Raw genomic sequence first — 17038 nt, 5'->3', positions numbered from 1 at the left:
AGCACAGGTGGACCAAGACTCAGGCTGTGGAGGGCTTTATTCACTAGACCCTAAGAGCCACATTGCCCCTCTCCTGGTGTCCCCCCACCAGTCAGCCAATGTCCTAGACACCCGGCCACTGCATATACTGCGGATTGTCCCATGCTGCTGGTCCCAAGAGCGCATCCGTGGTGAGGGTGGCCCGAGTGTGATGGCCGCGCCAGGTGGCTTGAAGCGTCTTGGCTGCCACCTGCTTCTGCCTCAGCTGGCGGCGTGCGCTGAAGCCCCTCCACGCCGACTGGATGGTCGCGGCTGCCTCATTCTGGCGACGGGACTGCCGGGGGCTCCCGGGGGTTGTCTGGGTGCCAGAGCCCCATGGGACGCCTGCCTGGACTCTGGCGCCCCGGCCCATGCCATGCACCACCCGAGTAGGCAGGGTGTGGCCACACATGTGGCACGTGCGGGGGCTGGAACCCACGAGCATCACCACACTGGGCGGGCTCCCCGCCCCGGGACTCAGGGACTGGCAGAGGGGGCAGACGTGCGGCTGGCAGGATTGGAAGCAGCGGTGGTCAGAGGTCCACCCGGTCCTGCCGCCCATCTCGGCCCACACGCCCTGGAGCAACGCTGGCAGGGTTTGGTCCCGGCGGATATAGAAGCCCCGCCACACGGCTTGGATGACGGTGGCAGCTCTGGAGAGCCGGGCCAGGTCCCGCCGCACACGGTAGCCACGCCAGGCGGCCTGGATGATGACGGCCCACTGGTGCCACGCTTTGATGGCGCGGCGTGCCAGGTAGCCACGTGTGCGCGCCTGGATAACGACCACAGCGCGGATGATTATCTTCTCCACGGCCTGCATCGATGCCATCAGCTTCCCCGGCTGCCTGGGATTCACCGCTGCCTCTCTGCCCATAGTGTCCCCCGGCACAGAAGCCCTGGCCGGCTCCCACGGGCCACCAGGGGTCACTGCGCCGTCCACGGGCCCGACGGCTCCACCGGGGACGGCCGAGTTCCGCGCTTGGCCACCAGCTCTGACGGCGTCCGCGGGGCCCTGGAGTACAGCGGGAGTCAGGAGTGCCTTAGGACTATCTGTAGGAGCCACAGCGCTCTGGAAATCCCGAGACCCCCATGTTGGCTCCTGGGTTAAAAGGGGCCTCTGGGAACCACCAGGTGAAGACTCATAGCCCAGAGACACCCTCCAAAACTCTGGGTGCAGCCCAGGGATGCCCATGTCGTGTGTCGCCTCAGTACGCGTGATTGGTGTTATGGCTGGTGGCGTAGCCGGGAGGTGTTCGGGACTTTGCCGTGAGGACCTGTGGGCCTGCTCTCGCACGTCACGTGAGGGCACGATCCTGGCTACCTTATCATCTAGCATTTCCGACACAAGACTACCAGGCATGGACCTATAGGATTTTCTAGAGCCAAGAAACTTGTGGCTGGTCTGAGCCAGATCCCCAGACGCTGGCTTCTTGGGTGTTCTTGGGACAGCTTCTGTCTGGAACCCACCAGATGCCACCCCACTCACCCTGGGCGGATAAAGCAGCACATGTGAGGCCACCGTGGCGGCCCCTGACCTCTGGAAAGTCCTGGGGGTCCTCCCCATCCCAGCTACCGACCCTGGGTGCAAACTGAATGTTATAGTGCTGCCATGGGCCAGCTTGGGTGACCCTGCGACTATGGTAGAAGCCTCCGCCTCGTGGGCGTGGCTCTGGGGCACGTGATCCACCAAGGGGTTCTGAGGCACAATGAGAGCCACCGAGGGGCTCTGGGACCCATGAGCCGCTGTTTCCCATTGATGAGCCAAAGGGGCCCCGGTAGCTCTGACAGACTCCATGTGCACACTGGGGACCCTACTAGTTGTCACAAAGTGGGAATTGGGGGCCCCCCAAGTGGTTGCTGACCCCTGCTGCAGAGCTGCAGTGACGCCACCTGCCCTCCAGTGCTTGGCAATACTCAGGGCCTGGGGAGGGACAGGGGCCATGCCACTGGTCAGCGACTTGGTTTCACTGGGAACCACCTCCTCCAACAATGGCTTTTGACCGTTGGGAAGGAACCGTAGGCTGTGGTTGCTGTCAGTTGACGGGAGGCTATGGGGCATCCACGGGGTTTCCTCGAGGACTATGGACTCCCCACTGGATTCGGACGCCAGGGACAGAGCCTTCTCCAGGTCCTCTGGCTTCATCATGACCTGGTCATCTGTGGTCTCAAATGGCATCATCCCAGGAGCGTGGCTCAACTGTGAGGCTCTTTGTAGAACCGTGGGCCTTTGGTGCACCCTCCAGGTTGTGCCACTAGCTTCCCCAGCCCGGGGATGAAGTTGAGCCAGGCCAATGGCACGGGATGCTTGGAAGGGGGCTATAGACCCTTCCCCAGCCAGGGATCCGTAGTAAGGACGGGGAGTGATCCCGATCAGCATGGACCCCTGGGGAAGGCTCTGGGCCACATTTCCGACTGTGGGGGGCAGGCCAGCTGCGCTAGCCCTGGACCCCAGAACCAGGCCCCCATTCAGCCCCCCAGCCATAGATGCTGGAACCATAATAGAGGCCACAGACTCAGGGGAGACATTTGGGGCCACCTCACTCGCCACTGAACCTGGGACAAGGCTCGGAGCAGTGAAACTAACTGCGCATCTTACAGGGAGGCTTTGCCTCATCCCACCAGCCCCAGACGCTGCAATCAGACTGGGGGCCACAGAACCTGGACACAGGGTCCTGGTCATGCCACTGGCCACAGAACCCAGAGGAAAGCTCTGGGCCACAGCACTGGCCATGGGATCTGGAGGAAGACCCTGGCCCATGCCCCTGATCACGGATCCTGGGGGAAGGCTATGGCTGATACCATAGATCACAGATCCTGGGGGAAGGGTTTGAGCTACACCACTGACCACATAACCTGGTGGAAGGTGGGGAGGCACGTCACTGATCACGGGCCCTGGAGGCAGGCTTTGGCCCACACCTCTGATCACAGACCCAGGAGGAAGGCTGGGGGCCACACCACTGGCCACAGCACCTGGGGCCATAGCTGTGGCCATCCTATTGGCTACAGAACCTGGCACCAGGCCACTGTCTGTGCCCATCACAGGCTCCTGGCTGACAGCGTTTGCTTGTTGGTAACCTGGTGCCACAATTGTGGACACAGAAGGATGCTGGTGGTTCAAAGGTGTTGGGAGATCGACATTGACTGGAGACATATTGGGGGCCACGCTGGCCTGGGAAAACTTGAATGGACTCCTACCCCGTCTGTTGGGCACTGAAGCCCGGGAGAAACCAGGACCCGCCTCTGAGGCTTGTTCACGAACCAAAGGGACACCTGCCACAGAGCCCGGGGATGCAGTGGGGGTCGTCCCACTGGCCACCTGAAACTGGTCTGGGCCCACACCAGTTACCGCACTTCTCTGGCACACACTCCCTGCGATGCCTGGACACACAGGTCCCGGACACACACTTAGGAACATACCAGCAGCCAGGGTCCCCCGAGACATATTTGGGAACATGCCGGCAGCCATGGCACCTGGGGACGTGCTCGTAGCCATGCCCCTGAACAGAGCCCCCGGAGATATACCGGTTCCCTGGTCTAGACAAGAGTCCTCTCCACTAGCCACAGGCACCTGGTAGAGGTTTGGGGCTGAAACAGCAACAGCAGAATGTGCAGTCCTACTTGGGCACCTCCCCCTGACACTGAACGGCTGATGACATTCACGGGACACCTCACTGAACTCAGGGGCCTGGGGGTGTGAGGCCACCCCACTAACCATTACAGGATCTTGACATGGGCCCACCCCAGGGGTCACAGATGGCTGGCTCAGACCTTGACCCATGCTGCTGGTCCCAGATGGATATGATGCACTCGGGGGGACTTCAGTCACAACCGACGGATGACGCCGACTTGGGGCCACGGCATTCACCCTTGATGATGGTAGATTTGAACCCACTTTAAGGGGCCGACTTGACTGACCAACTGCACAGCTCGTACCACTCATTACAGATGGTTGGAATCGGCTGAGGGGCTCCCTACTGGCCACAGGTGCCTGGGCTAGGCTGGGGGCCACCCCACTGGTCACAGATGGCTGGGCTAGGCTGGGGGCCACCCCACCAGTCATAGGTAGCGGTGTTAGGCTGGGGGCCATTCTACCGGTCACAGATGCCTGCATTAGGTTGGGGGCCATCCCACTGGTCACAGGTGGCTGGGCTAGGTTGGGGGCCACTCCACTGGTCACAGATGGCTGGGTTAAGCTGGGGGCCATCACACTAGTCATAGATGGCTGGGCTAGGTTGGGGGCCACCCTACCAGTCACAGATGGCTGGGCTAGGCTGGAGGTCACCACACTGGTCACAGGTGGCTGGGCTAGGCTGGGGGCCATCACACTAGTCATAGATGGCTGGGCTAGGTTGGGGGCCACCCTACCAGTCACAGATGGCTGGGCTAGGCTGGAGGTCACCACACTGGTCACAGGTGGCTGGGCTAGGCTGGGGGCCATCACACTAGTCATAGATGGCTGGGCTAGGTTGGGGGCCACCCTACCAGTCACAGATGGCTGGGCTAGGCTGGAGGTCACCACACTGGTCACAGGTGGCTGGGCTAGGCTGGGGGCCACCCCACTGGTCATGGATGGCCGGGCTAGGCTGGGGGCCACCCCACTGGTCAAAGATGCCTGGGCTAGGTTGGGGGCCACCATACTAGTCACAGATGACCAGGCTAGGTTGGGGGCCATGGCACTAATCATAGATGGCTGGGCTAGGTTGGGGGACACCCCACTGGTCACAGATGGCTTGGCTAGGCTGGCGGCCACCCCACTGATCACTGATGCCTGGGCTAGATTTGGGGCCACTCCACTGGTCACAGATGGCTGGGCTACTCTGGGCACCACCCTACCAGTCATAGATGGCTGGGCTAGGTTGGGGGCCATGGCACCAGTCACAGATGGTTGGGCTAGATTGGGAGCCACCCCACTGGTCACAGGTGGCTGGGCTAGGCTGGGGGCCACCCCACCAGTCACGGATGGCCGGGCTAGGCTGGGGGCCACCACACTAGTCACAGATGGCCGGGCTAGGTTGGGGTCCACCCCACTGGTCACAGATGGCTGGGCTGGGCTGGGGGCCACCCCACCGGTCATGGATGCCTGGGCTAGGTTGGGGGCCACCACACTAGTCAAAGATGGCCAGGCTAGGTTGGGGGCCACCACACTAGTCACAGATGACTGGGCCAGGCTGGGGGCCACGACACTGATCACTGATGCCTGGGCTAAGTTGGGAACTGTCCCACTAGTCACAGATAGCTGGGCTAGTATGGGGGCCACCCTACCAGTCACAGATGGCTGGGCTAGTTTGGGGGCCACGGCACCAGTCACAGATGGTTGGGCTAGGTTGAGGGCCACCCCACTAGTAATAGATGGCTGGGCTAGGCTGGGGGCCACGTTACCGGTCACAGATGCCTGGGCTAAGTTGGGAGCTGTCCCACCAGTCACAGATGGCTGGGCTAGGCTGGGGGCCACCCCAGCAGTCATAGATGGCTGGGCTAGGCTGGGGGCCACCCCACCGGTCATAGATGGCTGGGCTAGGCTGGGGGCCACCCTACCGGTTATAGATGGCTGGGCTAAGTTGGGGGCCACCCCACCGGTCACAGACGGCTGAGCTAGGCTGGGGGCCACGCTACTGGTCACAGACGCCTGGGCTAAATTGGGAGCCACCCCACTGGTCCCAGATGGCTGGGCTAGGCTGGGGGCCACCTTACCGGTCACCGATGCCTGGTCTATGTTGGGGGCCACCCCACCTGTCACAGATGGCTGGGCTAGGCTGGGGGTGACCTTAGTAGTCATAGACGATTCAGATAGGCTGGGGGTGACCCTACTGACTATAAATGGCTGTTGCGGGTTTGGAGCCATGTTATCTGCTACTGATGGCAGGGAGAGGCTTGAGGTTAGTCTACTGGCCCCAGAGGGCTGCTGATACACGGTAGGGGCCACATTACCCAAAGACACACTTCTGATCAGTCCTGTTCTATAGGATTTCTGGGACAAGCTCTTCTTCAGATCCATGGAGCTTTGGCCTGAAGACACATCCCTCTCATCCGGATCATCTGAGCCCCAGTGGACACTCAAGGTCACATGACCGGACACTGAGCTGTGGTGCAGAATGGGCATCGGCTCTGAACTCGCAGAGGGAGGGTGGTGGAGGTTTGGAGTCGTGTGTGGCCAGCTCACCTCCCTAGTTTCTTCCCTGTCTCCAGGCCCCTGAGGGCCCCCCTCGGCCTCTCCAGAGAGGAGGGCATCTACCCCGATGTCCCTATCCAAGCTGGCCTCCAAGGACTCCTCCTCCGCCAGGTCGATAGCAGTCAGACTGGTCACAGACATGGTGGAAAGGCTGAGTGAACTACAGCTGGGCAATGAGCTCTGGGAATTACTCACATTTGGGCCACAGTCTGTGGAGTCTGGGGACAGGCTTCCGGACAGGTCATTGTCCAGACCCTGTGGCAAACTGGCCACCAGTTCATTGAGTATACGGCCAGTCACTTGCTCCCGTGGGCAGTGCCCATTGGAAATGGTACCCTTGGTCCACTTCCTCTCCTGCCGAGGGATGGCTGTACCGGGCAGGGGGTGTGCCAACCTACTGCCTGGGGACGCTTGGAACACACTGGGATCTACCTGAGTCTTGAGTGCCCAGCGATGACCGGGAGCCGCGGAGCCAGGCAAGAGACCTAGGCTTATGTCACAGGCCTTGGGAGTCTGTGGTTGGGCTAGGGGTGCTTTGCTCACAGCGGCAGCCCTCCGTGGACCTGAGGTCGCCTTGCCGATTCTCTCCCTAGGGTCCGGGGAGGCCCGTTTGTGATTTGAGGACTGAGTTTTCTGCACGGCGTCCTCACGGACCACAGATGGCTGTCGTGGAACTTTGGTAGCTGATGACCGGTATACGCCGGGGGGCACCTTGTTGACCCCGGAGGGCCGACACCAACAAACGGATCCCCCATAGGCAGCGACACACCGGTGGGAGTGGGAGGCCTTCCCGCCACCCACAGTGCGGGGAGGCATAGCCGGGGCCACCCTGCCCTCCCTCGACGAGGCCCACGGATGTGGGGCCACCCTGCTGACATGTGGCTTATGGGAGCTCTGGGCTGTGCCACCGGCCACTGACGGCTGGCTGGTGCTTGGGCCCACACCGTTGGCAATGAGCGGCTGCCACAGACTGGGGGGCAGCTGCAGGAGGGGTGGCCTGGGCAAATCGGGGCCCGTGTCGCTCTCCACGGGGTTGAGATCCGATGCCAATTCACCGGCCGCTGGGGGGAGGCACACAGTTTCCTCACTGACCTCAGGATTCAGATACAGGTTTGAGGAGGAGTCCCTGCTGGGCCCCATCTCCCGTGATGGAGTGGGGTCCAGGGCAGCAATTAGGGGGTATTGATGAACAGTGGTGATCACTCTACTAGTTAGGGAGGCACCCATGAAGACCACCGACGAGCAGGGTGACCCCCCGAGCATGGCCCCATCCCCCATCTCTGCTAAGAACCCGGCAGGCCTGCCTGTGAAGAAGCCCTCCCAGGCCCCATCCTGGGGAACCCTGACCTTGCTGGGCTGTGGTCTCACGGGGCCTAGGGTGGGCCCCCACGCAGCTGATGGGCTCCCCACCTCCACTGGGGTCGGCATCACAGTCATCCTGCTTCCTGCTGTTTGCGAGGTGGCCTTGGGAAGGACGACTCCGGTCCTCAGGGCTGCCTGAGACAAAGACTGGCTCAGGACCGCACCTAGCTCCCCCTGACACAGGGCCTGGCTCAGGGCTGCCCACTCCTCCTCCGTCAGCGCCTTGCTGAGCACGCCCGCCAGTTTGCCCTGCTTGGCCTTAGCGAGTTTTGCCCGGAGCTCGGTGGGGGTCAGGGTGCGGGACAAGGCAATGCCCAGCTCACCCCAGGACAGCACTTTCATCAGCGCTGTGCCCAGCATGCCCTGGGGCAGGGCCTTGGTCATCGTGGCACCCAGGACTTTCTTTGTCAGGGCCTGGTTCAGGGCTGCCCTCACTTGCCCCTGGGAGAGGGCTTTCGCCAGCAGGGCACGGAGGTCCTCCTGGGAGCCCAGCTCGGCGGCCAGCTCGGCACACAGGGAGGCGAGCTGGGAGGCTGCCAGCTCTTCCTGGCAGGGTGTGGCTGGGCCGGCCATCGACGGCTGGGCCCGGGTGGCTCCACTGTCACCCCAGGATTCAATGTTGCACGTGGGGTGTCCGGCAGATGCCGACAGGGGCATCAGCATGCTCTGGGTCTCAGAGGACCCCTGGCATGGGCCCTGGGTGGCTTTGCCCTGTGCATGGCTGTGGGGCTGGATCTGGGTCAGTCTGTCCTCTGGCTTGGCTCGGGGCAGAGTGCCAAGGGCACCGACGTGATGACAAGGCTGGGAGGAGGCCCTGAACCCAGCCAAGAGCGGCTGCGACTGGGTCTTGCTGCTGAGCTCAGCAGGTTGGTGGGTTCCATAGAGGCACTTGGCTGCTTCTGTGACCAGCTGGGCCTGGGAGTGCACCTTGGTCAGCCCGGTAGGCAGATGTGCTTGAGATTGGACCTTTACTGCTCCTGTGGCCAGATGTGCCTGGGACTGTGCTTTGGTCAGACATGTGCCCAGATGTGCAAAGGATGGGGTCTTGGTCAGCTTGGCAGATGGACGTGCCTGGGACAGGGCCTTGGACGGACATGGGCCCAGATGTGACTGAGCCTCAGCTGCGGTCAGCTCAGCAGGTGGATGTCCCTGGGACAGGGCCTTGGTCAGCTTGGTGGATGGATGTGCCTGGGGTAGGGTCTTGGACAGACATGTGCCCAGATGTGCCTGGGGCAGAGTTGCGGTCAATTCAGCAAGCAGCTGTCCCTGGGACGAGGCTGTGGTTGAACACGTGGCCAGCCGTTCCTGGGGCAGAGCTTTGGCCAGACATGTTCCCGCGGCCTTGGCCGGACATGTGGCCGGCTCGCCCCGGGGTAGGACCACAGCTGTTTCTACAGGCACATACACCTGGGATTGAACCTTCATGACATCGGTCCTCAGGTGTGTCTGTAATGAGGACTTGTTCCTGTCCTCAGTCACTTTTGCCCATGGTGAAGCCCTGGGCGTTTCAACGGCCACACTGGTGTTGGATACTGTTTCTGTTTTCACCTGTTTCTGGGAGAAGGTCTTGATTTTTTCAGCTTCTAAAGGAGGCCTGGCTGGAGCCTTGGGAGTCCCAGCCCCCAGATGTGGTGGGGGAAAGTATTTGACCTTTCCCTCAGCTAAGGATGAGCGGGATGAGATCTTGACCATCCCTGTTGTCTGCTTTGCATCCACCACAGCCTTGGCCTTTGGTCCGTTCAGATACGTGTGGGATGAGGTGTTGGGAACTCCGGCTGCCACTGCTGCTGGAGGTGAAGACTTCAGATTTCCAGCTGTTGGAGGTGGCAGGCACAGGGTCCTGATGATGGCAGCCACCGAGCGGAATTGGGCTGGGGTTTTGGTGACCATGGCCGCCAGACGGCTCTGGGGAGGTGTCTTGGCCATCGCCGGCACTGGGCATGTCTGGGGCGGAGTCTTGGTCATTGCGGCCACAGGGCGTGTCTGGGTTGGGGGCTTGATCATTGAGGCTAACAGGCATATCTGTGGTGAGATCTTGGCCATCATGGCTGCTGGTCGTGTCTGGGGTGAAGGGTTGGTTATCGAGGCTGTTGCTCGCATCTGGGTTGGGGTCTTGGATACTGGGGCTGCTGGGGATGACTGGGGTGGGGTCTTGTTCACCATGGCTGCCAAGCAAGACTGTAATGGGGTCTTGGTCACTGTGGCTGGCTGGGATGTCTGGGGTGAAGTCTTAGCTACTGCAGCCACCGGGCATGTCTGGGGTGAGGCCTTGGCCACCGGGCCTACCTGGTACATCTGGGGTGGGGTCTTGGTTATTGTTGCCGTGGGCGTCGAGCATGGCTGGGGTGGGGTCTTGTTCATCATGGCTGCCAGGCAAGACTGGAGTGGGGTCCTGGTCATCGTGGCTGCTGGGTACATCGGGGTTGGGGTCTTGGTCATCCGGGCCGCTGGGTACATCTGGGGTGGGGCCTTGGCTACTGTTCCCGTGGGCACTACACACGGCTGGGGCGGGGTCTTGGTTATCACAGGTGCTGGGCCTGTCTGGGGTGGGGCTTTGAAGACCTCTGCTTCCATGTGGTCCTGGGTCTGGGTCTTGAGTGATCGGTGAACTGCCGGGGCAGACCTGACAGGTGGTGGTGGCCCGGAGGCTCCTGAGTTGCTGGCTCTGGCAGTTCCTTGCTTGGTCTTCACTGTGTCCCCTTCTACATGGACAAGGCAGGAATTTCTGACGGTTCTTGTCAGCAGGCATGGGCAGCACTTTGCATCTAGACTCACTGGACATGGAAGCCTGATGGCAACGGTCTGGTGTGGTAGGAAGGTGACGTTGGGGCCTCCAATGGTACAAGGGACCTGTATGCCCGGCTGTGGAGTACTCTGGGTCTGCAGGAGGACCAGCTGGTGGGTGCAGGCAGCCAGGCTGTCAGAGGAAGGGAACTGGGTCTCTTTGCTCACCATGATGGGCTGAGCCAGAGGGGACTTGCTCTCTCCTGGATGCTGGAACCGCACCTGCTGGGGGGGGTGGTAAGGGATGTCCCCCTCCTCCACTCTCACTTTTTTCTCCACCGACTTGCCAGACCGGAGGAGACGCCTGGTGTTGAAGTGTCGCCAGGCCTCCTGGATGGCCTTGGCTGCCGTCATCTGGGAGATCAGCTTTTGCCGGAGCCGGTAGCCTCTCCAGTTGGCTTGGATGAGGGTGGCTGCATGGGACAGCATCATGTCCATCTCATCTACCAGGATGTTCTTGAAAGCCTGGCTCTCAACCACAGCCCGGAGGCGTGGGACGTGACGAGTTGCCTTCTTGTCCTTGTCCAGATCTTGCGGAAGGCTCTCCTTGGAACCAAGTGGCTCATGCTGAGGTTTTGGACGCAGTGTCCGTGCTTTGTCTTGGAGATTGGGGTCGGACTGGGGCTGGTACAAGCTCTGCCCATTGGGTGATAACTGGGGCTGCATTGCTTGCTGCATTGTCTTTCTTCTTGAGCAGGTCAGCTCTGCCTGTGAAGGGTGGCAAGGAGGTAGGTGGTCAGGGAGTGGGGTCATGCAGGCAAGAGGTCTCCTGCTGCAGCAAGCACTCTAGGACCTACATCCTCCTGTTCTTGGCACCTCACAATCTTCCTCCTCTCCTTTGCAAGCCCTCTTTCTCCTGGCCACCTACCGCGGTGGCCTTTGGTACCTATGTCTCCCTCATCATCCTGTGGCCACTTCAATGCTGGCACAGTGCACCCGCTCGGTTAAATGTCCAACCACCTTCTTGCTTTTTGAACTTCCTTTATATCTGGAACATAGTGTGAATATAGCACTGATCACACTATTTTGGAAAATTTCTGGGGTGTGTGTGTGTGTGTGTGTGTGTGTGTTATTTTTTGCCTCTCCCCATTTACTATGAATTCCTAGAAGGCTAGAACCAAGTCTGAGTCATTTCTGAGTCCCCATCTCGGTCACGGGGCCTGGTTTCAGGCTGCGAGCAGGTGAGTGTTGGGTGGGTGGCTACATTAATAAATGAGTGGTTGAGTGGATTGGAAGTTGGGCAGATAGGTGGACGAATGACTAGATACGGAAGGGATAAATCTGGATAAATGAATGGTGAGTGGGTTGGAAAGATGGATAAAGGGTTGTGTGGAAGAATAAATCGGTAAATGAAATTGATGAATGAATTGATCAACAGATCAACAAATAAGGAAATGGACACATGGATGGATGGATGGATGGATGGATGGATGGATAAACAAACGGATGGATGGATGGATGGATGGATGGATAAACAAATGGATGGATGGATGGATGGATGGATGGATGGATGGATAAACAAATGGATGGATGGATGGATGGATGGATAAACAAATGGATGGATGGATGGATGGATGGATAAACAAATGGATGGATGGATGGATGGGTAGACGAATGAGTAGTGGATGGATGAAATCTGAGTAGATAAATGGGCGTATGAATGAAGAGAACTGAAGGAATTGAAGAGATCAATGAACACGAGGTAGACCGATGGCTGGATGGATCAGAGAATAGATGGTGGGTGACTCGTAGATGATGGGTAGATCAACGACAGATGGAAGGATGAGTAGAAGGACGAGGGGGTGACTGCGGTTTTCAGAAGTACCTTGTTTCAGAGGGAGTTGGGATATTGCCAAGCAGCCCTGATGCATAACCTGGAAAATAATACACTTGTCTGGCAGAAGCCCCCCCACATCCCTGCCATCTGGTGGGAGCAGCCAGATTTCTTTTCCCAGCCATCTGCATACCTTGAAGGGCCATAGAGTTGGCGAAGGAGCAGGAGGAGAAGGTGCAGTCTCAGAAGCCAACTTGTAAGAGGAAGCAGCCTTCATTCAGCCCTTCATCTCATGCAACGTGCAGCAACACTGCCCTGGGCTGGCTCTGACCTCAAGACCAACATGAGAAGAAATGTTAAAAAGCAGACAAACAAAATCCCCAAACCCTAGCATCTCAAAACAAAAATCAAAGACTTTTAATTCGACAAAGATGAATGTACAGAGAAGTTCATTCCAGTGTTATTCGGGGTTTTTTAATGTTTGTTTATTTTGAGAGACGGAGAGAGAAAGAGTGCGTGCGAGCAGGGGAGGGGCAGAGGGGGACAGAGAGAATCCCAAGCAGGCTCCATGCTATCAGCACAGAGAGTGACGCAGGGCTCAATCTAATGACTGTGAGATCGTGACCTGAGCTGAAATCAAGAGTTGGACACTTAACTGACTGAGCCACCCAGGAGCCCCTAATGTTATTTTGTACATATAAGCAAAACAGTTAGAGATAGCCAAAAAGGTGATTCCTAGGGGGTCAGTTACAAGTGCATAAAGAAGGATGTTCAAGGATGTTCATCACTGTATTGTTGAAGAAGAGTAAAAACTGAAAACCACCCAAATGCTTATCAACAGGAGGCGGCTTAAATTACACAGAACAATGGGGCCTGGGTGGCTCAGGTGATTAAGCGTCCGACTTCAGCTCAGGTCATGATCTCACGGTTTGTTAGTTCAGGCCCCGTGTCGGGCTCTGGGCTGACAGCTCGGAGCCTGGAGCCCGCTTCGGATGCTGTGTCTCCCTCTCTCTCTGCCCCTCTCCTGCTCGCTCGCTTTCTCTCAAAAATAAACATTAAAAAAATTGTTTTAATTTACTCAGAACATTCATACAGCAGTATGCAATCCAGCCATCAGAAAGGTGTCCAGATCCACAAAAAAGGGCTAAAATTTAAAAGATGGACACAGCATGACCACTTGGGGAAACTGTCGGTATCTTGAAGGCGATTCATCAATTCCACCCTGACATTTACACTCAAGAGGTCCACGTGTTCATTACACTCACCCCAAACCAGAAACCGTCCAAATGCCCATTAACAGAAGACTTAAATTCAACCATATCAGTAATTGATATAATAGACCAAACACCTTAAGACAGAGATGATCGAAATAGATTTGTTTTCAAAGACCCACGCGCTGCCTCCTTTCACAATGAATGTTGTAGCGTCACCTATGTAATGGCTTGAATGTCCTGCCCCAGCCCGGTGTTCACCCCAGCCCCAGGACAGGCTGGGCCCATTTCAGGACAAGCATCAGTGTGAACTGAATCATAACGGCAAATGGGCCCGAGGCTGGTTCTCCTGGAGGTGGGCACAGTCATTGTCCCCATTTCACAGAGGAGAAACCTGAGGCCCGGAGAAGCCAATATACCATATTTCTTATTTCTTTGTTATTTCTGATTTGCCTCCCCGCCAATTAACTATGAGCTGCCCATGGGTAGGGACGTCTGCCTATTTTCTTTGCTGTTGAACCCCCAGTGCCTAGAATAGTACATACAATAGGTGCTCAATAGATGTTTATGGATAGATGCATGGATGGATGGATGGACGGATGGATGCAGCCCAAGCTTCAGAACTTGGAGAGAGCAGCTTCAGGATCTGAAACGGCCTATCCCAGAGTCTGGGGTTTCATCAGCCATATGGGTCAGCCCTTTCAATTGCTTGGAAATTTTGAGTAAACCCCTCTGAGCCTCAGTTTCCCTGTCACGCAAGCTAATACCACTTTCCCGGCCTCCCAAGAAACATGATAGGCTCTCCAGGCTGGGACCCCAGGCAGACAAATCCACCATCAGGTTTTTGGGGGCGCCGAGCGCCCCTGGTCTGAGGGACTGAAAAGCTGACCCACTTCTTGGAGTGGCCTGGAGAGTCCAAGGGGACTCTGAGGATGCTGGAGGCCAGGGGAGAACAGCCCAGTCTCCGTGTACCCCCCCCCCCCCCGCAAACCCTCCACCAGCCCCACTCACCTGCCCCTGAAGCTGAACCGACCGGCCCGAATGGCCAGCCTTGGGGCCCTGGTGCCACAATGGCTTTGTGACTCACAGCCAAGTTCCAGCCAATCCCCACCAGCTCCTCCTGGGGAAAGGGGGTTCTAGAAGGCAGACCCAGTGTGGGGGCAGTACCTAGATCAGGGCTGAGGGTTATGGTGGTTGCTACATATTTCCTGCCTGTCCTGAACAGAAAATTAAGGCCCTGAGCACAGAGGAGGGCCCGAATTCTTCCCCTACACGTGTCTCAAGGCAGACTCAGTCTCACATACCTTGGGCATTTGTTGAGCACCTAAGTTTGTAGTGGGACCTCATCTGGGTCTGGGGACACAAACAACTCAAATAACTTGGGGGTGTGAGACTGCTAGGAAGGAATCAAAGAGGGGGTGGATGGGCTGAGTCCCAGAGGAGAAGGGGTTAGTCACAGGAGAGCTGGGGGAAGGGCATCCCAGGTGGAGAACACAGCTTGGGCAAAGGCCCTGAGGCGGAAGAAGTTAGGCATGGTTAGGGAACATGGAGGCTGATGTGGTGGAGGGAGAAGAGGGCCGGAGGTGGAGGACAACTGAATAGGGAGGAGTCAGAGAGGAGTACGGAGTTTGGGTTTTATCAAGAAGGTTCTGGGGAGCCATAAGGGGTCCAGAGCAAAGAAGACACTGCTGTTGTAAAAGACCAGGGATTGTCTGTGTCTGGCTCTGAGGATAGGGGCTCCTTAGAGTGAAGCTAGGCCCAAGGTCCCTTGGGGTCCCCATACGGGCCTGGCAAAACCAGGTATTGACTCTGAGCCACAGTCCTGAAGGGGAAAGTGAGGCCACCGTCCCCATTCACCTCCTGGGGCTGGGCTGATGCCCGGTGTGAATCACACTGCTGGCCGGGGCTGGGGCTGACACACACCTTGGCCTCGGCTCAGCAGGGTCCTGCCAAAGCCACACAGCCTGGCCCAGCAGCCTCTGCCTCGCTTCCCTGGGGGTTGCTGGGGAACAGCTTCCAAGGCCAGCTGGGTAGCTGAGGGAAGAAGTGTTATCAGGCTCCTAGCTGTGCAAAGGCCCTGAGGCCAGAAAAGAAAGAAGTAGTTTGGGTGGGGGGGGGGGTTGCCTGGAGAGACACTGACCTCTCCAGGGCCAGATGCACTCAAGGACTTTTTTTTTCCAGAAAGGTTTCAAGTATGGGGTCAGATCTGTGGTTTTCAACAAAGCCCCCATGTCACATGCTGGTGAAAACATAGGGCCTCCTCTTAGACCCAAGGCTCCTGGGAGCCAGGCAAGAGTCTAGGGTTCTAGCCCCTGCTCTGCCATCTAGCAGGGGTGGGATACAGTAAGATATACTTGGCCTTCGTCCCTGGTCCCTGGCACTCTTCTGAAACTCTCGGAATCTCTGAGGGTGATAAGTGTCTTTTGTAAACTAAAAGATGAGTGATGGCTGGGGACTAACAGATAGCTTCAGGATGGGGGCTGGTCCCCAGAAAGACCAAGGCATTAGAGGGTTGGAACTTTCAGCCCCACCTGCCAGACCTCCTGGGAGGGAGGAGGGGCTGGAGATTGAACTAATCATCAAAGGTCAATGATCTAACCATCATGCCTATGGAAAAAGACCACTGGGGTTCAGAGAGCTTTTTAGTTGGTGACCACGCGGAGGTACCGGGAGGGCGGCACACACAGAGGGCGTGGAAACTCCACCCCCCTTCCCCTTGTATCTTGCCTTATATATCTCCACCTGGCTCTTCCCGAGTTGTATCCTTTAAAATAGTCCAGTAATAGTAAATAAAGCACTTTTCTAGGCTCTTTGAGCTGTTCTGGCAAGTTATAAAAACTGGGGTGGGGGTCATGGAAACCCTTGGTTTCTAGCTGGTTGCTCAGATGTCCCAGGTGACAACTTGGGGCTTGCACCTGGCATCTTTTTTTTTTTTTTTTTTAATGTTTATTCATTTTTGAGAGACAGGGCATGAGCAGGGGAGGGTCAAGGAGGGAGGGAGACACAGGATCCGAAGCAGGCTCCAGGCTCTGAGCTGTCAGCACAGAGCCCGATGCGGGGCTTGAACCCACAAACCGTGAGATCCAGACCCGAGCCCGAGCGACTAACCCACCCAGGTGCCCCATAACTGGCATCTTAAACAGGGATGGTCTTGTGGGACTAGGACCTTCACCTGTGGAGTCTGTGCTAACTCCAGGTAATGTCAGAACCGAATTGCAGGGCACCTGGTGTCTAGAAAACCGAATTGGTTGGTGTGGGGAAAACCCCCCAACACATTTGACGTCAGGATTAGGAATAAAACAGTTCAGGAGGGTGTCGGGCACATCTCCCAACCTCCTGGGCCTCCCCTTCTCTGTAGATTGGGGGCTGCACAGGAAACACTTGAGTATCATTATTATTCTTCCCCAAAAGCGATATGGGAGATGTTACCTGGGCATGAACGTACCCATTTCACAGCACAGAAGGTAGAGGGGAGAAGGGGAGAGGACTTGGTTGAGGTCACGCAGTGGCAAATTGGCAAGTGAGGGCTCCGTCTCCTGAAGAGTGAAGCTCTGCCCCTAAAACATGGCTCTTGGCCCCCTCTGTGTCAAGACACCCCCAACTCAGCTTCAGCCTCTTTCTCGCTCCCGGGCCCCCTCCTGAAACGTCTGCCTGAAGGTAGGTGGTGCTCAAGAGGAGGTCACATGGTTAAAAACCAACCCCCAAAGCAGCTCCCGAAGC

General features: G+C 57.7%; 1 protein-coding gene across 4 annotated transcripts; it reads right to left on the bottom strand.

Moving 5' to 3' along the window:
- Positions 1–19: 19 nt before the first annotated feature.
- IQCN (IQ motif containing N) lies at positions 20–16270 on the bottom strand. Of its 4 annotated transcripts, XM_086698583.1 has the most exons (4): positions 14330–16268; positions 12301–12438; positions 7535–11041; positions 20–1030 (listed from the first exon to the last, which is right to left on the bottom strand). In XM_086698583.1, exons 2-4 carry the CDS (start codon positions 12382–12384, stop codon positions 104–106), a joined length of 4518 nt encoding a protein of 1505 aa, XP_086554709.1. In that variant the 5' UTR covers positions 12385–12438; positions 14330–16268; the 3' UTR covers positions 20–103. The 4 variants fall into 4 exon arrangements, with proteins under 4 accessions (XP_086554709.1, XP_086554705.1, XP_086554706.1 ...); XM_086698579.1 differs by having other exon boundaries at positions 20–11041; positions 14330–16270; XM_086698580.1 differs by having other exon boundaries at positions 20–11041; positions 12301–12433; positions 14330–16270.
- Positions 16271–17038: the final 768 nt, after the last annotated feature.

This window comes from Puma concolor, chromosome A2 (assembly GCF_028749965.1).
Source record: "Puma concolor isolate L17-30 chromosome A2, mPumCon1.1.hap2, whole genome shotgun sequence".
NCBI classification, from domain to species: domain Eukaryota; kingdom Metazoa; phylum Chordata; class Mammalia; order Carnivora; family Felidae; genus Puma; species Puma concolor.
The sequence above is the reverse complement of the archived record's forward strand: the minus strand, read 5'-3'. Positions and strand labels throughout refer to the sequence as shown.